This window comes from Solanum dulcamara, chromosome 10 (genome assembly GCF_947179165.1).
Source record: "Solanum dulcamara chromosome 10, daSolDulc1.2, whole genome shotgun sequence".
Taxonomy (NCBI): domain Eukaryota; kingdom Viridiplantae; phylum Streptophyta; class Magnoliopsida; order Solanales; family Solanaceae; genus Solanum; species Solanum dulcamara.
Window position 1 is genome coordinate 62,536,244 of NC_077246.1, and position 24,473 is coordinate 62,560,716.

Genomic DNA, 24,473 nt, shown 5'->3' on the forward strand with positions numbered 1-24,473 from the left:
TCACACCCGAATTCGAATCATGACAAGAAGTCTGCTTTCTTCTTTCCTGATAAATAGTATGTGTTATCTATTTTTCCTCTTACATATTCATGCTCCAAAAGAAAGGATGATAATTTGTCATACTATGCTATTGGTGCTTGCTTCATACCATACAAATTAAAGCTTTATCAAGTTTATACACATGATTAGGTAGCTCAAAACTTTCAAATCCTGGTGCCTGTTTTACATACACTTCCTCCAATTGGTACCCATTTAAGAAGGAAGTTTTGACATTTATTTGAAATAGCTTGAGATCCATGAGCAGCAAAGGCAATTAGCATCCTTATTGCTTCCATCCTGGCCATAGATGCAAAAGTTTCATCATAGTCAATTTCTTTTTCTTGGTTGTACCCCTGTACCATTGGTCTGGCTTTGTTCCTGGTCACCACTCCTTGATAATCTAGTATATTTTTGAACACCCATCTGGTAACAATAATAGTTCTATCGGCAAGTTTAGAAACCAGATGCCATACTTTTCTTCTTCCAAACTGATTCAACTCTTCTTGTATTGCCACAATCCAATCAGCATCCTACAAGGCTTCCTTGATGTTCTTTGGCTCAATCAATGATAGATAGGCTGAATATGCACATATGTTTCTTACTTTGTTTTTGGTTTACATGATTGAGTCCAAGGAGGATATAATATTTTCAAATGGATGTGAACTTCCGTGTTTTCAGTTTCTTCCAATTGGACCTTGTGATGGTCTTGGTAGGTCCAGTTGATAGGTTGACTCATTCTGATCAGTGGTTCTTTCTGATGTTTCTTCTTTTTATAGTTTTGCTCATGTGTGTTTCCCATATCTTCCTGTGTCTCTTGTCTTTCCTCTACTGGTAAGTATTCAGAGGTAGTCTCTTGGTTCTGAGTCATGGACCATTCCAATCCTTGGATCATCATCAATAGAGTGACTTTCACAATTTTCTTCATCAAAGATTACATGTATACTCTCTTTCATATAATTTGTTTTTTAAAAATACTTACTAGGCCTTGCTCTGAGTAGAATATCCAAGGAATATTCCTTCATCACTTCTAGCATCAAATTTCCCTAGTAAATCCTTTCCATTGTTGTGAACATAACACTTGCAACCAAAAGGCTTTAAGTAGGTCAGATTTGGCTTTCTTCCTCTGTGGGGTTCATAGGGAGTTTTTTCTAGAATTGTCCTGATCATACATCTGTTCAACAAATAGCATGTTGTGTTTACTGCCTCTGTCCAAAAACTTTTGAGAAGTCCAATAGCAATCACCATAGTTCTGGCCATGTCCTCTAGTGATTTGTTCTTTCTTTCTACCACACCATTTTGCTAAGGAGTTCTTGGAGTTGAGAAATTATGATTAATTTCATTTTTAGCACAGAAGGTTAGAAAAATTGAATTTTCAAACTCAGTTTCATGATCTGATCTTATTCCACTCACTTCAGTTCTAAGTTTTTTTGCACCATTTTGATGAAGATTTCAAATACTTTAAAAGTTTTAGCCTTAGAACTCAAAAAGAGAGACTATGTGAATTTTGAGTAGTCATCTATAATCACAAACATATATCTCTTTCCACCTCTACTGAGAACTCTCATGGGTCCGCACAGGTCCATATGCAGTAGTTGTAATAGTTTTGTGGTGCTGATCATCTTTTTGGGTTTAAAGGATGACTTTGCTTGTTTCCTTCTTGCACATGCATCACACATTATGTTTTCATCAAGTTTATTCTTTGAAAGTCCTAGTACCATTTATTTTGACAATCATTTGTTGATTGTTGAGAAGTTTATGCATCCCATTCTTTTATGTCATAGAAGTAAGCTGTTAGACAATGCATTAAGGCATGTCATATATGATTTTAGGGGATCCATAATATCAGCTTGGTATGCATTCTTGTGTCTTCTTTCTTTCAAAACTAGGTCAACGCTTTTCTAGTTCTTCACATTACAGTCAACAATAGTAAATAATAAATTATTTTCTTTATCACACATTTGAGATATGCTCAGTAATTTATGTTTTAAACCAGGCACATAGTATACACTTTCTATTGTATGAGAGCCTGTTATTCCTATCTATCTTATACCAATAATTTCATCAGTTTTTCACTTTCAAATGCCACACTTCCACCTTGAAAATCTGTCAAAGAGAGGAATTTTTTTTTGTCCAGTCATATGTCTTAAGTAGGCACTGCCAAGGTACCAAGGATTGCTCTTTCCTCTCTTTTTTTCCTGCAAAAATGGAATCATTTGTTAGTTTTTGGTACCCAAATTAACTTGGATACCTTTTTGTGAGTGAAAGGGTGAATCAGGTTCCTTTAGTCCAGTGAACAAGATCTCTTTTAATAGACATAATCTTTTTTAACTTTTTATGTTTTTGCTTGTTCACAATGTTCAAATTTTTTAGAGTGGATCTCTGGTCATTTGTATATTTATTTTTGAGGTGTCCCTCTTTGCCACAGACAGTGCATATCAGGCTCATGGTATAGTTGATTTTGTATGACTGAGGTCTGAATTTTAGTCCATATTTGGAGGAAGATTGACTGTTGTGTATGTGAGTGAGGAGATTTGAGAACTGTGTCCATTTTTGATTATTCTCTAACTCACACTTTGCCAAATTGAGTTTTTTTGGTTAGTTCACTATTTTCTTCTGTCAACTGAAAGAGCCTTTTGTTTAATTTTTCAATGTCCTCTTCCAGGTTTTGTTGAAAAGTGATAGTCAGACCTCTTTTTTGTTAGAAAGTTCTTTTAAGGAGTTCTTTAAATTTTATTGAATTGCCTCAAGCCCTTTACACTCCATTCTTAGAGATATATAATCATTCAATAAATTTTCTTTTGTGGAACATACTAAGCAATATGCATCTATAAGTATGGCTAAAAGAGTTTCCAATTTCCTTTTTTGAAAAAGTGTGTAGTTTAGGTCTGAGGTCAGAGAAACATACCTTGGTATCATCTTGTTTAGAGCAAAGCCTGCCATGAGAGAAAGAGTTGTTTCTTCTGTTTCCTGAGCAGTGGTATTGCTAGAATTTGTTCTTTCTATGGCAGCAAGTATAGCTTCAACAACCTTTTCTTCTTCCAATTTACTTTCAGTATCACTCATAGCTAGGAGGGCTAGATTATTTTCTTCTTTTGCTTCAACCATAGCGAGTAGTGATTGGTTTTGAGAATCTTTATCATCGACACATAGTTGTGTTATCCCAAAGTATCCAGAGCTTTCTGAACAGCAATACCAACTTCTTATGAAGTCATCTTTCTATGAGAGGGAAGAGTAAGCTTTTATTTTGATGTCCACCTTTTTCTGCAGTAGCCTTGATGTGTTCTACAACTCATAGTGGACATAATTTGATGAAGTGATCAGGACTGCTACACTTACGACAAATTTGAACTTCTTTTTCAACATTCTTGGAAGGTTTTCTTTGAATTTTTTTTTACCATTTTTAAACATTCTTTGAAACTTTCTGGTGACAAGTGCCAGATTATCTTTCTCATAATCAGTAATCTCAGTTTCCTTGAGAGATATAGTCTTGTCTTTCCTTTTAGTTCCAATGTCTTTTCCTTGGCTCTTCTTTAAATTATAGGTTGTTAAGTTTTCAATGAGTTCATCCATAGCTAGAGTGTCTAGGTCATTTACTTCAGAGATTGCCTCTACTTTGCTTTTCCATGATTTAGGCAACACACTAAGAAATTTTCTAATAGCCTTTTTAGTGGGGATGTGTTCTCTCAGGGAGTAAATTTCATTGAGAATTGCAGTGAACCTAGTGTGCATATTCTAAATAGTGTTTCCTTTCTTCATTCTAAAGAGATCATATTGCCTGTTGAGATTATCAAGTTTAGCCTTTTTCACAGTTGTTGTCCCTTCATGACTTATTTGTATAGTGTCCTAGATATGAGCTGTTTGTAGAGTGTTCTAGATTTGTTTTGCATCATGAAAAAAGAGATTCTATGTCACGACCCAAACTAGGGCCTAGGTGTGACACGACGCTTAGGATTCCCGAAGAAACCCCAATCAAGCCTCTTAGCATATCATAAGCATACATAAGGTAACAAATAAGCAAAAATTCAAAAGTTCAAGAATATAGCATAGCTAGAATGAAGTAAGACAGCATAGACTCCATACACATATCCAACATGCCTCTACATAACTATATAGGCGGGGACTAGGACATGTTCCTAGCTCACTCTCTAATAAAGTAATGACATGACATGAAAGAGTCTCACAATATCCTCATAGTCTAGAAATGATAATAAGAAGAAAGAGAGACTCGATTTGTCCTCGAAGCATGAAGACTCACCACACAAATCTCTAATAGATTGCCAACTAGCAATAAATAGGATAGAGCATACGTCTCTATATTGTGATATAATATAGGCAATAAAATATGCATTAGTACATTTGAATGTTCAAAGTATGTAGGCAATGCAATTCATATGAAAACCATATTGTGCAAATGACCATTTCAATCAGCATGATAGGAGATGTAGTAAAATCATAAGTAAACATAAAAAGGATGAATGCACAATAAATCATAAGAGTATCATATAAAAGTAAAGAGATGATTAGTCATTTAAAACATTATATGTACCATACATATGTGGAAAATAATCGTAACCGACATTAAGACCATGTGAGCTATAACATGCAATCTCGATGTATTGCCCCATCAAAAAGGGCCCAATATATCTTGGCAAGACATAAAGACATTATCATCATTAGAACCAGGTACTCGCCATTAGTCCTTGAGATTAGGTACTCACCTTTAATCTCTTGATATTCGGTACTCACCTTTAATCTCTTTTCCTACAGTGGCACATAGTTATGGGACTAGAGATTGCTACTAATTCTTAGGTCGAGCCCTCACCTCAAAATCCTCTCGGTGCTAAGTACAACTCCCAATGGAATATCATTTATAATAATATGGATATATCATAAGAATAGCTCATTCGTCATCATTCATTACTTTTCATGAGTCATTCATAGGGCTTGATAATCATTCATAAAACTTATTTATAAGAATAGCTCATTATCATGTGATTCATGTAATGTGAGTGTAGGCTTCCATCTTTATGAATTCTTTTTCATAAAAAATAGGGTCTTAAGTCACCCTATCATTAGCTTTCTTGAAACATCATTCAATACCTTGCATGAGTCGTTCATAAATATTCATTGAAAATCCCTTGAAATTCATAATCATAGTTCCTTGAAAATAAGGTGAAAACATAGGTTCACAATTAATTGACTTAGAAATCATGAAATTGAATTTAAAATATGCATATTCATATAACTTGAATACACTCATGTTTAATTGAGAAGAAGTCAAAACTACAAGATTCCACTTTGACCTTCAAAATTTCAAGATGCAATAGGAGGGAATTTGCATGTAAATCCTCAACATAACCCAATTTACATCAAATCATACATAATTCAGGAGAAATTATATCAGTTTGAAGTATAATTAAAAATATCCATCATCCATGTCATGAACCCTAAAGAATAGTGTAAGAAATTCATAGAAAATTCTTCAATTCCATGCAATAATCAGTAATTCATATTGAAACAGGATCATAATCATAATTTAAAATCATAATTCATGTAATTAAAATAGATATCATAAAATTCATAAAAAAAATACATACTTGAATTTATCAAAAAGATGAGAATTTGTTGGGCTCCATGGGTGAAAGGTATCCTCGGATGGATGCTCACATACCTTGAATGAAAATCTAGAAGAAACATCAATAAATTTAAGTTTTTGATGAAGATCTTGAGAGAATTCATTGAATGTCTTCAACGGTGATTTGAGAGTTTTTGTAGAGAGAGAATTATTTGAAATAGATGAATTGTGAAAGAATGAATGAGAATAGAGGGTTTAGGGTAGTTTATAGGGTCGAATCAAGTAGTAAAAAGGTCCAGGTTCATTAACTAATAGTTAGGAAAAAGTGTAAAGTATCCCTACTTAAAAATTGAAATCGGACAGAAAAGCTAACCCAAGTCCATGACACAGACTTGCTCCCTAACAGGCCAATTTTGAGCAAATGAGAATTTGGCCAGATTTTGACTTGGGAAAAATTTACACTGTGACGTAGACCTGTCGCGCACCCTTCTAAAAATGCAATTTTTGGAAAATTTTATCTTTCAGGATACTTGACCTAAAAATTCACCGAGGCCATTTTTGCAGTGCGTAACCTTATAATATCATATTCCAACCTTCGGACACATGGCTAGACATATATGGAATTATTTCTCTGATTGTTGGGGTATACATCACAACAGTAGCCCCATGAGGAGCACTCTGATGAAATGGTGGTTGGTTAAACCAAATAATGAAGTCCATAAACTATTAATGCAAGCTACCCCCATATTCATCTGTTGGAATCTATGGAAGAACAGATGTGCTAGCAAATATGGAGGAAAAAAGTCAAGCAGTACTAGAGTGAAGTTCTCAGTTATCAAAGAACTTTACATGCTGATCTTCACAGCTTTCCCTTACCTTAGCTGGCCAAGTGACTGGAAGGAGCTAATAATTATGGTGGAAAGCTACAGTCAGGAGCTGAAAATCACCCAAGTTAGTTGGCACAAACCAACTTACAATGTGGTTAAATTTAACACTGATGGAAGTGCTTTGAATAATCCTGGGAAAATTGGAGATGGGGGCATCCTAAGAGACCACAAAGGAAACCTCCTTTATGCATTTGCTGCACCACTTGGAGTTGGTTCTAACAACCAAGCTGAGGTACAGGCTGCACTTCTGGGCATCACTTGGTGCATTCAACATGGCTACAGCAGGGTCCTACTGGAGGTTGACTCTGAATTACTTGTGAAATGGCTAAAACAAGAGATTACACCACCCTGGAATATCAGGAATTACATCACAGACCTGCAGGAGCTGATCATAATGCTGGATTTCTTTCAATGCAAGCACATCTATAGGGAAGCTAACTTTGTTGCAGATACACTTTCCAAGCATAGCCACAGTGTAGACAACATGGTTCAATTCTACAGTGCTCAACAGCTTCCTAAGGAAACAAGAGGATACTACATCCTAGACAAAATGGGGATGCCAAATTTTAGGAGGACAAAACTGAAGAGGATCAAACAACCTCCTTGAATTGTATACCATTAATAGTAGTACAGAACTCCCTATGTATAAATTCATAGTTAGGAGTTTTGTAAATGGGAGAGTCTCCCTTGTTTATTGCCTTCCTAGAGCAATCAACCTACCCCTAGAGGTAAGGATTAGAGTAGATAGTTTCTTTTTTCTTTTCATGCTTGATTGTGTAGGTACCAGCAGATTTGGAAAAAGGGAACAAACAACTGCAAGCCAGGTGAGGTTTGCTTCTTGGCATAGCAGCTTCAAAATGAACCAATGGATAACTTGGAGATGGCCTTGGAGCTGCAAGAATGCTGTAGAGATGCAGCACAGGAATCAACAAAGGGATTTTTCCTTTTGTTTGTTTATCTGGTGCAGGTATCATGAAGCTTTGAGCCTGGTATTGGAGTTTCAGCAGCTGAGATTGGAATTCTTGGACCAATAACCTACCATAAACCTGCAGCATCTCAACAACATCACTTGCATATGCTACACTACAGCAGCAACAGTGAATGTAACTGAGCCACAGCAGCAGCAAATCAACAAATGCATCATGACACATCAAAAGGCCTCCAAACTTTGCAGGATTGCAGAAAATACTATAGGGATAAGGTCCAAGAAGTTTCATCATAAACGGACAATTGGAGACGTTAGGCGAGCGACCTTGAAAAAGTTAGCCGACTTAAGTCTCCAAATGGAGCACTCCACAACTTGGAGCTTCCAGCTTGTCAAACAGGCCTCCAAATGTTGCAAAAACATAGAAAGTACTGTAATTACAAATCCCAAGAAGTTTCATCCCAAACGGATAATTGGAGACGTTAGTCGAGCGACCTTGAAAAAGTTAGCCGACTTAAGTCTTCAAATAGAGCAATTCACTACTTGGAGCTTCCAGCTTGTCCAAAAGGCCTCCAAATGTTGCAAGAACACAAAAAATACAGTAACTACAAGGTCCAAGAAGTTCCACCTCAAATGGATAATTGGAAACGTTAGTCGAGCGACCTTGAAAAAGTTAGCCGACGTAAGCATAATGAGGAGGTTGGTGTCTATTTGTTTTTGGTCTTGTTGGCTTGTCTCTATGCATTTGCAGGTATCTGGAGATACATTAAAGCATGTTACAGTTGGGGACATGTTTACAAGCCACAACACACAAAAACTCCAACAACATGCAGCATACAAGGATAAACTACAAGTCCACAATGGACCTGCAGAACCACATCACAGTGTTTGCTGTGCAGGAGTATTGGAGGTACTTTTCTTCTTGTTCTTTTACTTGTGCAGGTGCAATACACAACTACATTCCCCAAGAATAAGTACTTCAGCATACAACCACTCACTAGAACATAAAGCAACATCAAGACAGACCTGCAACAGATGGGCTACAGCTGCAGCAACAGCAGTGGCAACAGGGTTGTTTTTCTTTGCAGATGCAGGGATTACAAAGTGCATGGTTGCACTTGTAGATGCAGCCAACAGCTACCATGCTACAACACCTGCAACAGCCCTCCTGGATTCTGTGCAGGCACACAAGAACCCTCCAATATCCAAGGCACCATCTGTTAAACCTCTTGGCAGCAGCAGCACCCATCAACACTCATTATGGGAGTCTAATCTGGGAGGCCATTGTTCTTGTTTGTGTGGTTGTTTATTTGTGTATGCAGGCTGCTGGAACATCAGAAGCTGCAAATTCCATAAAGCTGCAGTTGCAGATATCATGCCACAGATTGCTGAAGCTGAATTTGATTGGAAGCAACAACAACTTCACAGCTGTGCAGTGCAGCAACTATCAACAAGAGGAGTTGCAACCAACCACAGCACCTTGGAATTCAGAAGCTACAGCAGCAACCATACAACTACAACAATCCAACACCAACAATCTTTAACTTCCATCTACTTGCAATTGAGGAGCCCTCCAATGGGCACTACAGAACCACCACACACTGGTTTGCTTCCTTGGCTACTTCCTTGTGCAGGTCCACAAAGAATCAAACAAAGGGAGACAATAACCATTCATGTAGGGGCCTTCTTGCAGCAGCTCCAAGTTACTCTGAGCTCCTTGACACCCAAGCAACTGCTCATGCCATGGCTGCATCACCTACAAGTTACAATTTGCTGCTCTCCAGTCACTAGTTTTCTCAACAACAACTCCACCGTTGCTGGTTATTATAGCTCTATACACTTCCTCTCGTTTCATCCTCCTTAGCGGATAATCATGATTGCGATGCTGTTGCATACTTCCCTTGGACTTACTTGGTACGACAAGACGAAAAAGGGCAAAGATGAAAAGAGCTTCTTCACCCCATGCGAGATAGAAGGTTCATATACTTGTTCTTCCTCAATTTAGCTATGTATGGTACGTAGCATAGTTGAATAGGACTAGTGTAGGTTACTTTCTTGTCTTCTCATGGAAGGGGAGAGTCTCCCTCATTTATGCTTTCTTAGTCGACTTGTATCGGGAGGAGTCCTCTCATAGGTTTACTGCTTTCTAGTTATAGATAGCTCCTTTTGCTACGGGGATGAGTTAGCCGACCTTAATAGGTTAGCCGACTTATGAACCAACATAGGATCGGAGGTAAGGTTTATGTCCCCCTCCTTGTATTTTTCTGTTTTATTTTATGTTAAGGCTTGGGGGTGATGCTCAACCCCTGACTGTGCACGAGAGGTGGGAGCCTCGTGTAGGGTCTGTTCCCAGCAAAAAAAAAAACCTTCAAACGCCTGAGATATAACATTCAGTTGTACTCATAAGGCCCAATGCCATATATTAGAATTTTTTTGTCCTTGACATTGTTCTGAATAGCTATTTTGTTAGCAACATCCCATTCTTTTCTCTCTTTGGGTACTTGGTCTTTTCCATCAATAGATGTCTTCATGGAAATTGTAAGTACATCTAAAATAAATTCCATAGATCAACACTATGAGATGATCCATCATCTTATTTTTCCACCATCCACAATACTTCCCGTTGAATAAAGGTGGTCTGATTTGAGAAGAGCCTTCCTGTGCGGTTGGAGGAGCTACCATTAAATTCTTTTCAGGCGTTTATCCTTTAGTGAAAAGACCTTACTTTGATACCAGTTGAAGAATGTTAATGCCTCCAACTATGCTAAGAACCAAGTTCTTAGATAGCTTCACAACACACAACGTTGATTTGAAAAACCTCCTTTCTTAAGGAGTAAAAATCACAATATCAACTTCACTATTTCTCTTCAAGTTTTATAATTACAATTCAATAATCAAAGAAACTAGCTGTAGTACCTAACTCAAATAATTCACTTGAATTGTTTCTAACACTAAACTCTTCAAGAAGCCAAACTCACTTTTTGTTCGAAAACCTCACAACCGCTCTCACAATCACTTAAACAACAATAGAAAGCAAATTACTGAAAAACTCCTAGACCTGCTCCTTGCTTGTATTCTCCTATTTGCCTTTAAACACAATAATAGTTTATGAATGCAAAGGGTATTAGAAACTGCCCATATCTCCTTGCTTTATAGTTAACACAAATCAAATTGTTGGACACTATTTCCTTTTATTTTTGATTTTGACTTGGACAATTTCTCCCTTGTTCTTTCCTAGTAAAACTCTATTTCCTTGTTTGTCTTAACTTTATAAAATATTATTTTACCAAAAATAATTTTTTGTCATAATATCAAAACTTGTTCACCAAGGTTTACTCTTCAATTACTCAAGTTCATATAAGGAGTTCAACTTTTTTTCATCTCTTCTATGTGGGACTTAACACCCTATCTCATGTCCATGACTAAACATCTGGTGTGTGGACATGAATTCAATAAATAATAAAATTTTACTCTTGAAAAAAATGATCAAATCTTATACACAACTGTCCACCTTGATAAAGAAACATAGAGCATTCCTCCTATGAAAAAGTTGATGAAGGTGGATTAACCTCCGGTGAATGACACGTTAACGATGATGATATAAGAGTCTGATTATCAAATGAGAGAGGAGAAGCGTGCGATAGTGGAACTACATTATCATTAACTACTGGAGTTGGGGCTGGTGACGGTGATGATAGAGTCATGTGCGGTGTGTCACAAATCAAATTACGGAATTGTGTAGACACCTGCCCTATTTTCAATTAGATAGGCGAACCTTTACCACCCAATCAAGAATATGTAGAAAAATCAATTTTCAAATCTTTTAAATAAAGGACACACACATTTTGATATCAACTTACAACCCCACAACATTAATAAGAGAATAATCAAAACTAAACAACCAACTCCAATGATCTAGTCTAGGCATGTACAAGAGATCCTACATCAGAATTAGGACAATAAACGACACAATTTCCGCCAGACATACAAAAGTTGGGGATGAATACTCGACACTTTTCATAAGAGACTTCTAATTAACCTGCAACACATCTAAACCCCAATTGAGATGTAGCAAGAATAGTATTATTACACCACACGTACTGATAAGCACCATCGGTCAACCAAGATTAAATCACACAATATAAGCACAAAGTCATAAGATCAACATGAATTCTTAGACTACCCCAATGGTCCTATCTCATCATCTTAGCTTTCAAATCCTATTTTTAGATATTATCCTCACCAAATCACAAGATCAACTTAATTTAAGTGACAATTATGTTTAATGATTATCCTTACAAATCCTATTTTAGATATTCAACACTTAATAATAATTCATCAACTAACAGACCTACCCACCACAAACAAATCATATCAATAATAACCCTCATAGTCCTCAAGCATGATCAATACAAGGATATTCACATTAACATCAAGCCACTTAGTAACTCAAATTTACTATGAACTCACACAATCGTAATAAAGTTTACACACATGATAAGAGATTTATTTATGCCAATAATCATTATCTGCAGGAGATCAATTTCGTCCATGTACCGTATCAGCGTAGTATCCGATTCTTTGATGTAAATATATATGCATAGGTACTGGTGTTGTATTAGCATTTTCATAACATAACATGTATATATGATATAATATACGTATCAGCATAGTATCCAATCCACTCATACATTTCAGGTATTCAAATTGAATTCACATCATTAATAACAAGCATGTCTGAAAACAAATCAACAAGCATTTAACTTAAGAATATACATAAATCTAATTCAATTCTAACTCTAGTTAACCAAAACCTACAGATTTCCCATTCCTTACCATGATCAACAATCTAACAAGGATTAAGGACCCAAAAACACACCCTCAAGCCGTTAACAAGACCAGATCATTCCTACAAGTGAAACATATGCCTAATCCCTAGGTTACAAGCTCACGTGGTTCTTTTAATGTTACCCACATTTACATATTCACCTTGTAATTCCTCATGTAAATCGTACCAATGCACAACATTCATCAAGAATTCATACAATACCATATAAATACACAAATGGACCTCTTTTATCAAATTTCCTTATTTTATCTATCCAAAAGTCGTGTCCACATGCCTAAATTTCTTAATTAATAATGATTAATTTTGTAGAAATATATAATAAATATGAATAATTTTTTAAATAATATTTTTTATTTATTATTTTTGTTAATGGACGTGAAATGAGCTAAGATAGCACTTATTTTAGGACAATAAAAGTATTTTATTTTAGGTTGACGTTGAAATACCTTTAAGAGTTGTGAAATCACAACAAAAAATGAGTGTACTTAAGCCTCATTTGTTTTCATTAAAATTAAGATGCCTAAATCGAAATGCAAATCTGAATGATGTTGTTTCTAGATCTGCACACTCAATGATTAAGTTTCATCATTTGTTTTTCAACTTCTGAAAGTGCATAATTTATCTATTTATAAATATAACAAACATACAATTCAAATATAAAATAATTAACTATTAGAAATTTTTTTATTTTTTGATAAAATAAAATAATTATTTGATTTAATAAATAAAACATTTATGTTCACTAATTATGATGTAGATGATTTGTAATGGTGGTGGTGGTAATGATTGGTGTTAGTGGCTAGTAATGGTGATCATGGTGATAGTTGTGATGACAAAGGTGGTTGATATTGTAGTGATTGACGTGATGGTGGCGGTTGATCGTGATGGTGGTGGTTGTGATGGTGAAGTTGGTGTGAGTGCCAGTTGTGATGGTGGATGTGGTTGGTAGTAGGGATTGAGCGCAATGATACTAGCGACAAATAGTGGTGGTGGCAATCACAATGTTAGTGGTGGCAGTGAGTTATTATAATGATGGATGTGGTAAGTATGGTATATTGCGAGTAATACTAGCGGTTGGCAACGGTGATAGTTGTTAGTGGTGGTAATAGCTGAAGTGGTTAGAGGTGGTGGTTGATGGTGGTAATGGTGATTAACAATGATGGTGGTGATGGTAATAGTGAATATAATTATAAAGATGGATGTTGTAGATGTGGTAGCAACTGATAGTAATAGTTGAAAAACTAGTGATTGTGATAACGGGGGGTTGGTGGTTGACGACGATTATAGTGGTGGTGGTTATGATGACATAGGTGGTTAGTGGTGGTGCATGGTGATTGTGGATTAAGTGTAGTGATGAAAATTTTCCACACAAAACTACTTCTTAATGATATTAAAACTTTGCACAAGATCTTAATGATTAAGACTTATTCGGACCAAATAAGTTCTTTAAACTTAATGAAAACAAATACGCTTGAGATTACAACCATTCAAATTCAAAACTCCATTAAGTGCAAACAAATAAGACCTTAGACCTTCTAGTTCTTACGTTTTCACTACAACTATAAAAACTTGAAGTAGCATTTTAGGTTGAAAAATAGTAAATTTAAATGTGTAGATTCATACGAGGCGTTATCCATATGATTATTAGGAAATCTAGGTGCGTGGATTTAATGATTTCAATCATGTGGACATGTCCATAGTGTGTGCGTGAAATTATTTAGTAGTTTTATATCTGAAATTATTCTTTTGCATCTATATAAACCCCTTTGTAAGTTGTAATGTTAGTATTATATAAGAGTTTTTCACTATGATAAAAAGTGAACTTAATGTCTATCTCCCTCTTGTTTGTTTCGTGCTAAACAAATCAAAAAGATGAGTTTTAGTTCACTATCTTGTTCGAGTTCAAAACACTGTGCACGCAATAAGCCATTTATTGCTTATAACAACGATAGTTTGAGGTTTAATTATTAAATATAGTGACATAGTTTGGATAATTACAAATATGTTATTGTATCATTGATATAGAACAAATTTCAGGAACTGTTATATAATTGATACAATACGAATTTTAAAACCTTTCGTTATGATTGATAATTTTCTAAAACTCTTGCTATGTTTGATAAATATAGTAATACATTTGTCGAATTAGGTAATTATCTCATATTTTTTTCAATAATATCACATAAAATGTAAGAATGTATAGTATTGGATACTAACCTCAAAAGCTAGCTCAAAGGATGAAGATTGTCCAAATCATATAAAGACTAAACATCTCAAGTCCCAACTGACCAGAACTTGGACAATCTATCCTCGGGGCCAACATTGGGAGCTGACTCTAATACCATGTAAAATAAATAAATTTTACCTTTAACTCAAAAAGGAGAAGAATGCCTAAACCATATATAGAGTACATGAAACTCATCCATATCCGATATGGGGTTCCTTCAAAGAAGCCACAACTAATCAAGTCTATTGAGTTGATCGCCCCTTTTTTTGTTAACTATAATTTTTTAAAACAATTTCTTGAAAATCTCTATCATCATGGTCGTTTCAATATATATTGACGTACAAAGTATTAATAGGGAATGTTGTAGGGGTTAAAACTTTCCCTTGGTCTAGATGTGGATTGGTTGTAACATGAGAGTGACAAATGTGGGGTTGAGGGTGTCAACTATTTTAGAGATATGTAATCTCCACTAAATAGACAATTCCATGAGCAAAAAATCATGTGAAATTTGTATATATATCTTACTTTATTTATAGAAAATAGTAGCTACATCCCCTCTTTCAAACAAAGACAACTAGTAAACAGAACAATAATTTCCTACTCATTTGGGTACCACCCAACTAAATGCAAATCTTGGTTAAGATTTATGGTCAATTACTCAATTTGGTAGCCCCCCACCCCATTTGTTTGACTGTCTTTTCCCTACAAAGACAATGCCAGTTGCCACAGACCAAAAAAGAGAACACAAAAGAAAAAGTATCTAAATGTGCTATGTGGATTTGTTTGTGTGGGGTGAGGGGGGGGGGGGTGAGGCGGGGGTGTTGGGGTTACTTGGATGATGGAGTATAACGTTTGATAATTAAGGAGAGAGAAAATGCTTTTACTGGATTAAATCTATCTCAATTGAATAAAATAACGTATAGTCACATAAATATATATTATTTGTTTTATATCATGAGATGGAAAAGAATGATTTGCCAGGGTCTTTAACTTTAGTAATTATCCATTATATATGCTAAGTATATGCTTGTTGGTCACATTGTTCAATTCTTAAGAAAAAAATGTACGTTATAGTTGGTTGATAGTGATGAAATCAAGAATTTTATTAAGAATGTTCAAGATTAATATATAAAAAATAATATTTAATTTATAATCATATTAATAGTTTCTAGTCTAAGAGTGTCGATCAATTGATTGGGAATAGTAGCTTTGCTCTTGTTGATCGGTTATTGGTGACTACTGATCGAGGTGTATGAAACCATGAAGTTTTCAATATAAGAGAAAGTATTATTAAAGGGGAGTCTTAGAGCAATGATAAAGTTGTCTTCGAGTGATTTATGGGTCACGGGTTTAAGTTGTGAAAATAACTACTAATATTTGCATTAAGATATATGCGTTGATCTACATTACATCCCTTGAGGTACAGTCCTTTCTCAAAATGTTACGCCAACGCGATACACTTTATATCCCAAATGCCTTTATAAGAGAATTAAGCGTTGGCATAGTACAACACATGCATAGTGATATGGGACTATCTTTAGTTGTTCTTGACTAATTCTTAAAATGATTAAGGATAAGGGAATCTGAAGTAATACTATGCATTGATGAATGATGATCCAAATCCAATCAAACTATTTAAAAAATGTTTGAATAAGGTCAAAGATATGATGACATCCACATTACACGAGTAATGTGCACGTGAGAGTACAATATCATCAAACAATCCTCTGCTAACATTATGGAACTCTTATTTGTGACCCTTTCACTAACTCGTGTAAACAAATAAATGTAGAAAATTAAAACAGAAAATGGTCTAAAATATCCTTTAAGGTATAGTTCAAAATATGCTTTTTCCACCAATTAGATCATTCTTTATTCTTCCTTCAATTGTTCATCTTCTTCTTTCGTTTATTAATTAGTCACTTAAATTCGTGTAAATTGAATATGTATAGTTGTGAGTTTTCGTAATTGCCTTCAGTTTTATAACCTCTAGTCGAGTCAACATTTACAAGAGTTATACTAAGCTTAAGAAGAGAAGAAAAATGATTCAAAACTCTAGTTTAGTTTTGACTCAGTAAATCAAAACACAGATTTAATACATCAAATTATATCAAAATCTTATTTTTAAATTTGCCTTTATTGTCTTAAAAAAATGACTTTAATAAGATATTCTCATAAGTTGAGTGATCATTCAAGAATTAAATCGACTAATTTGTGTAGGACTTAGTAGCATTTATATCCTAATGCTACCCACGGGACTGCAACTATATATCTCACTTACTCTAACAAACTTGAGAACTAGGATACTGATATTAAAGTTATGTAAGATCGAAATATCGATAATTGATTGATAAAGAAATTACACTTTCAAAAATGAGTATGTAGAAGTTTAAAATTATAAATAGTTGAATACGGTTGTAAAATAGATCTCCGGTTTAATCAATGGTGGAGTTAGAATTTCGATTAAAGTGTGTCAAAATATAAAGAAATAAAATCGTGTAGAAGTCAAACGTCAATATTCAATATATACACATAAAAAAATAGTTTTATCAAGATACACAATGCAATTTTTCAAAGAAGGATGTTAATTGACACCCCTCAAGTATACGTGGCTCCATCACTAGATCTAACTCAATTCTAAAAGTTAGCTCATGATAGAAAAATACAGTTTTCTTTTCCATCTAATTTTATTTGTTTTGTTCCCCATTTTAATTATTTCCTTTTCTTTCCTTTTTTGGTCCCCTAATGTCTTTCCAACTTTTACCTGCAGTACAATATGCTTGCAGATGAAATGTTACTTTGATTCTTGGACTGAAGAGTGAAGGGCATACAAGATTTTATTTTTTACCTTTTCTATATACATAATATTTCTTTAAAAATAGTCTATTTATTTTTTCTCCCTAATTATTTTGTCTCTCTTGTCATGGTGAATTAAAATCCCCTTAAACTATTATATTATCATTTTATGAGATATATCTGAATTATTGGATGGTTTTGTTACTTCCTTACTATAACTTCCTTTAGATTAACATCCCCACCCCTATTGAACATGTGGCAAAATATTTGAGATAACGGTTGAAAAACACATGATAGATAAAAAAAAAAAATCTTAAAAATGACTTTACCTGACACAAAGAGTTCATGGTAGTTAATGGAGGTTATGCAAACACCCAATAATTTAGCTAGGAAAGAATTTATTCACAAAATAATAATAGTTTAAGGGACTTTTAACTTAATTTTCTCAAAAAAAATTCGTAAAAACCGTCACTTGAAACTCTTTGAAGGACTTTTGAAACATAATGTTCATGTATAATGTCATATCCCTCTAAGGATATTTTATAATATGAATTTATGATTATTCAAAAGGTCTATAAACACCCAATAATTAAAATATTAAATTCACAAAATAATGATAATTTAAAAAGTTTTAACCTATCTATTCACTCAATTAATAGACACCTTAGGTGAAGAAACTGTTCTTGATTTCCCTATAAAGCTTTTTCAGAGGCTCCTAAGTCCTATCTAAAATCCAAAATTCAAATACTTATATGGTAATAGAAGATAAAATTCACAGTTGCCAAAATTTGAAATAGTTCCTTTGTTTACTAAATAAAAAAGAATATAATTTTAGAATAAGAAAAAGTAATGGAAAGTCCAAAGTTAGCCTTGGGCGTGAAGAAGGGTGGGGGTGCAGATAGTTAGTTAGGATATACGTTATTTATGTATATAAATATGTTTTGTATTATCACTATATTTTATCTAAAGCCTACACACCCCATTTCAAATAATAAAAAATAATATATATCATAATAATTAACAATTTAAAAAATTAGACCAAATTCTTATCTAATGCCTACGAACCCCACCCCCAAACAACTCCCACATGTCCCCCAAAGTGTTTTCTGATTAAATCCATCTATAGTAATCACTATAGTGCTTTAGTCAGTGGAATACCTTTTCATTTTAAATTCTTGAAAAAGTGAAACTTAAATTTTTTGCATATATAGCGTGTAGTCCATCTTCCTCTTAAACAATGCATGATTGAAGGAATTTCTCTTTTTCTTTTTTCCACCATCCTTTGAATTTTTCTAGACTGGGAATTTGGGATAGTTTAAAATTTTCAAGCTTTTCCTTTTCCTTTTCCTTTTCCTTTTTCTTCTTTTTTTTTTATATATATTCTTTGCTGAACAAAAGTGTCATGCATGTTATTTGGCTCTAACTTTTAACTACTATGACCCTCTGAGGCTCTGACACAAAGCTTTTAAGTGAATGAGTGCATTTTTTTGTATGAAGAGTAACATATGAGAAATTGTACTAGAGATGTTAATGTGTTTGTTGTAGTTCAGAGTAGACCTGGTTGAAATTCATAACCAAATATTTTCTCTAAGAAGATTTTTTTTTTTTAATATTAAAAATCTCATTTTGCCTTGTGGGTAGTCCTTTTCTTGGAATTCTTGAATCAGTAAAAGCAAGAACAATGAATGCTGTTTTAGGATATTTGTACTTATTCAACTTCTTGGCTTATTATGCTCATGCTATGCTTACTCCAGCTGGTGTCAATTATGAAGGTTAGTTGTGCTGAAATATTGGGCTTTTGTGCTTGGATTAACGCCTTATTTCGTTGTTGTTACTATTCTTTCTCTCGTATGTTATGTACTTGTTTTCCATTTCACATTATTTCGTTGTTGTTACTGCTTTCATTTTTGTATTTTCTTTTTTAAACTACTTTGAAATGTTTTTAAGTCGATGTTCTATTAGAAATAGCCTCTCTGAAGTAGGGATAAGGGTAAGGTATGTGTACACTTTATATGTTGTTGTTGGAGCTTTTGTAATAAAAAGCTCAGGAATATTTTTTTCTTTTCCTTTGGCAGTGCAAGCTTTAATGGAGATAAAGAAGAATTTAGATGATCCTCATAATGTTTTAAACTGGGATGGAGATGCTGTTGATCCTTGTAGTTGGAATATGGTGACTTGTTCAAGTGATAAATTTGTCATTGGCCTGTAAGTAAAACAATTTTCACTTACAATTTCTTAAAAAATAGTATTCCTAACAAGATTTCTGAAAAATAGTTGAATTGTTGATTATGCAGGGAAAGTCCTAGCCAAAGTTTGTCTGGCAAAATATCACCATATATCCACAATTTGACACACCTTGAACTTGTGTGAGTACTTAACCAAAGTAAATAACATATCAAAACATTTGAATTTTGATTTTTACTCTTAGATGTTAATAGTTTTTCGAAAACAGACTCTCAACCTCCGTGAGGTAGTGGTAAGGTGTGTGTATACTTTATCTTCCCTGATCCCAGTTATGGGATTCCACTGGCTATGTTGTTGTTGTTGTATTCATAGATTTTCACATGAGTGTCCTGTTTTTACAGACTTCTACAAAGCAATAATATATCAGGATCAATTCCTTTGGAGCTTGGAAAGCTTCATAAACTTAAGACAATTGATCTTTCTGATAACAAGTTAACCGGCGAAATCCCGTCATCTTTAGCTCAGCTGAAAAGCCTCCAATACTTGTAAGCAAAGAGAACTCTGAGATCTTATACAAACAAGTTTTTGGTTTTAAGACTTCATGATTTTTGTCCTTAAATTTTGATGATCATAGGAGATTAAACAACAACAGTCTAACTGGAGCTGTTCCTGTGGACTTGGCCAATATGACTCAGCTGTCACTTGTGTAATTTTCTAAGACCATTTTCTGTGAGTTACTCATATTTTCTAATATAGTCAGACCTCTCTAGAGCAACCATCTTTTATAACAACATTTCAATGTAACAGGCAAGTTCTCTTTGAAACCAACTTTCACTTATATTATAGGCATAATACATAAACGTGCTCCATAATTTGCCCTCAGTTGGCATGTCCTACAACTATGGATATGCACAATTAGACTCTTAAACTTGTATAAAGTTGAACAAGTAGACAAATGCATCCTACTTAGCATAATACAAGTAGGACACCATGTGAGATGTGAATTGCTACGTACGACATATGTGTCTACTTATTCAATTTTATACAAGTTTTAAGTGTTTACTTATGCACACCCAAAGTTGGAGGGCATAGATGCAAGTTGAGGTCCAGTTGAAGGGTTTATGTATTATGCCTGTAATATATGTTCTCTGTAACAACAATTTGCTATAGCAGCTAAAGAGTATCTAGATAAATGACGCAGTTATAGAGAGGTTTGACTGAATTTCACTTGAGGACATATATGTAATATGGGGTTGTGTTTTGCATGTTCAGGGACTTGTCTTTCAACAATCTCAGTGGTCCTGTACCAAGGCTTCTTGCCAAAGCATTCAAGTAAGAATCTTGAAGAATTCTGTGTTTCACTTTTTCCTTAATATCAGTAAACCATATTTTTGTATTTATTGGTCTTATTTTACCTTATTGACACAGCATTTTGGGAAATCCAATGATATGTGCAACTGGAAAAGAGCCAGAGTGCAATGGAACAACACCAATGCCCCTCTCTTTCTCTTTAAACAATCCACAGAGTAAGAACTAACCTTGTTTTAACAGCCAAATGATAGTTTTTTTAATGACCGTTGTGTTCGAGCCAGCTTTCGCTCACCTCGACTAATTCCACAAGATACCTGTTACCTCCCACCAGCAACAGGTACCAGATAACTCTGTCCACCAAGGCTAGGAAAGATGGGAAAAATCACCTAGTGTCTTGTCTCCATTGAGATTGAACCTGAGATCTCATGCTCTCAACCACTTCATTGACCACTAGGCCACACCTTTGGATGCACAACCAAATGATAGATAAGCCCATGTTTTTCAGAAACAGCCTCTCTACCTTCACAAAGGTAGGGGTAAGGCTGCATACACACCGCCCTCTCCAATTGTCAGTTGATATATGATTGTGGTGTTTTTACTTGTCACAGATTTTCGAAGTAAATTTGCTTCACTGGTTTTCTCTGCTGATAGATTCAACATTAATAGTCCCAGCTAAAGATATTCTTTGTTATCTCAGATGTTCAGCCTTCTGGAAAACCAAAAACTCACAAGGTTGCCTTAGCCTTTGGGACAAGTTTAGGGTGTATCTGCCTACTAATTGTTGGATTTGGATTCTTTCTGTGGTGGAGACAAAAGCACAATAAGCAGATTTTCTTTGACAATAATGGTGAGTATTGTTTGATTGGAACAATTTGAAGCTACGGTAATGTGTAGTTTTAGCTCATCGATCCTCTTATCAACGTAATTGTTCATAAATTGCAGAACAACATATTGAAGAAGTGTGCTTAGGCAACTTAAGGAGGTTCCAATTCAAGGAACTTCAGTCTGCCACAAACAATTTCAGCAGCAAGAACATACTAGGGAAAGGTGGTTTTGGTAATGTTTATAAAGGTTGTCTTAGTGACGGGATTATTGTGGCTGTGAAAAGGCTCAAAGATGGAAATGCAGTTGGAGGCAATCAGCAGTTTCAGACTGAAGTCGCGTTGATCAGTCTGGCAGTGCATCGCAATCTCCTCAGGTTGTATGGATTTTGCATGACACCAACTGAAAGGTTGCTTGTGTATCCTTACATGTCTAATGGAAGTGTAGCTTCGCGTCTCAAAGGTAAACATATCCAAATACTGTTTCTCTTTAGATACGAGAACTACGTCTCAATTAAAAGCTCTAAAGAAGCTCCAAAATTACCTTTTTCTTCTTATATGCTCTATTCATATTGTGTCATTTCTTGCAGCCAAACCAACCTTGGATTGGGGTACAAGAAAAAGAATAGCTTTGGGAGCTGCAAGGGGCTTATTATATCTGCATGAGCAATGTGATCCAAAGATCATTCACAGGGATGTAAAAGCTGCAAATATATTGCTTGATGATTACTGTGAAGCTGTTGTTGGAGATTTCGGATTGGCAAAGCTTTTGGATCATCGCGATTCACATGTCACAACTGCGGTTAGAGGAACTGTAGGACATATAGCTCCAGAGTACCTTTCCACAGGACAATCCTCTGATAAGACGGACGTTTTTGGTTTTGGTATTCTCTTGCTAGAATTGATCACTGGACAGAGAGCTCTGGAATTTGGTAAAGCAGCAAACCAGAAAGGCGCCATGCTTGATTGGGTAAGTACAACGAATCACCTAGAATTGTAGTTACGTTTCTTTTTTTTCAGCACTTTGACATTACTTCTTTACTCGTGTCAATTCTTTTTTCTTGAGCCGAGGGTCTATCAAAACCAGCCTCTCTACATCCCAAGGTAGAGGTAAGTTCTGCATATAATCTACCCTCCCCATACCCATTAGTGGGATTACACTGGATATGTTTTTGTATATCTGTAAAGTGTGAACAATATGGACCAAAGACATAGTAGATTAGTAGGCGAATGTGCAATCACACTATCTAAAATATGAACTCCATAGGCATTAAGAGAATCAACGAATGACCATCTTTAAATCTTGGATACATCCTTTTGCGTTTCTTCGTTTGCAGGTAAGAAAGATTCAACAAGAGAAAAAGCTAGACATGTTAGTGGACAAGGACATGAAAAACGAGTACGATACGATAGAACTAGAGGAAATGGTACAGGTAGCATTATTGTGCACTCAGTATCATCCAAGTCATAGACCAAAAATGTCAGAAGTAGTAAGGATGCTTGAAGGGGATGGATTAGCAGAGAAGTGGGAAGCATCTCAAAGAGCAGAACCAACAAGATGCAGCAGAGCCAATGAATTTTCCTCTTCAGAAAGATACTCTGATCTTACTGATGATTCTTCATTGCTTGTACAAGCAATGGAACTATCTGGTCCAAGATGATAATTGAATTAAGATACAATGTCAAAAACAAGAACCCTGTGTCATATTGAGGTTTGTTTATAGGTTTATACTGAAACTGCAAATAGAATATTATTGTACATTCTGAATGTAAAGGATAATTTGTAAACTTTTTAATGCTGAGAGTTGTTTTTCTTTTTTGGATCTTGTTTGTTTGTGTGGAAATGCTTATGGGATGTTATTATTTGTGTATATATACATACATACATACAAAATGAATACAATTTCCTTGTTAATTGATCAGTTTAGAGCAGTGTTTTAAAACTGCGCCAGCCGTGGCGCTTTACGCAGCACGGAACGAGGTGCAAGTCTCACGAATCTATGAGGCGTATATCTCAAGTATTTTAAATTTTATAATTTTGATACTAAGAAAATAAGCAAAAGTAAATTTTTAATAATTCTGTGAATAAACTTAAATAAATCACCAATACTATAAAAACAATTATTATAATGACTATTTGAGAAAGGTAAGAACACAAAAAATAATAATAGTCGAGTTAATCTTTAAAATGAAATCATCATCCAACTCCACATCTGCTAGTCCTTCTCGCCCTCAACTGATATTGCATTGGTTATTGTTTATATATTTCAAAGAACGAGAAGGACAAAAAGTGCAATAGTGACAAAAAATAGATAAAATTGTCTCAGAAATATAGTGTTATGAAATCTCTATCCTATCAATTTCAGGCATAATTATATAAAAAAATACTTATGACATTGTTATTATTTTCTACGAGAATTGCTTTCTTTGTTTATATATTTTAGAAAAAAAATATTACAACATGAAAACATGATAACATAAAGTATACATATCATTACAACAATTAAAAATTCAAAAATATTTTTAAAATAATAAAAATCAAAATTGAGCTCAAGGCGTACATTTTCACACCCGGAAGTTACGTTTTTACGCCCGAGGCTTACGCCTCAAATTCTAGGGCCTATACCCTATGAATCTACGCCTTTAATTTGTGTCCCGTAGTGTTTTTATTATGCTTCGCCCTGGAACTTGCCCTAAAAACGCCTTTCAAAACACTGCTATAGAGACATAAATGATATGCCCGATCCAGTTGAAAACTCAACATTTGAAACAAATTACTAATGAACTAGTTTACATAGAAATTCACAGTAATACGACTTGGTAGCTCTAGGTTTTTTGGTTTCCTTTTCTTTTTCTTAA

The 24,473-nt window shown here is 34.7% G+C and overlaps 1 protein-coding gene across 1 annotated transcript; it reads left to right on the plus strand.

Moving 5' to 3' along the window:
* Nucleotides 1-18,554: 18,554 nt before the first annotated feature.
* On the plus strand, nt 18,555-23,437 carry LOC129870715 (protein NSP-INTERACTING KINASE 2-like). Its single transcript, XM_055945561.1, has 11 exons — nt 18,555-19,070; nt 19,374-19,503; nt 19,593-19,664; nt 19,884-20,027; nt 20,117-20,188; nt 20,755-20,814; nt 20,911-21,008; nt 21,491-21,640; nt 21,736-22,077; nt 22,205-22,584; nt 22,952-23,437. The coding sequence occupies exons 1-11, from the start codon at nt 18,980-18,982 to the stop codon at nt 23,273-23,275; spliced, it is 1,863 nt and encodes a 620-aa protein (XP_055801536.1). The 5' UTR covers nt 18,555-18,979; the 3' UTR covers nt 23,276-23,437.
* The last annotated feature ends 1,036 nt before the right edge of the window (nt 23,438-24,473 follow it).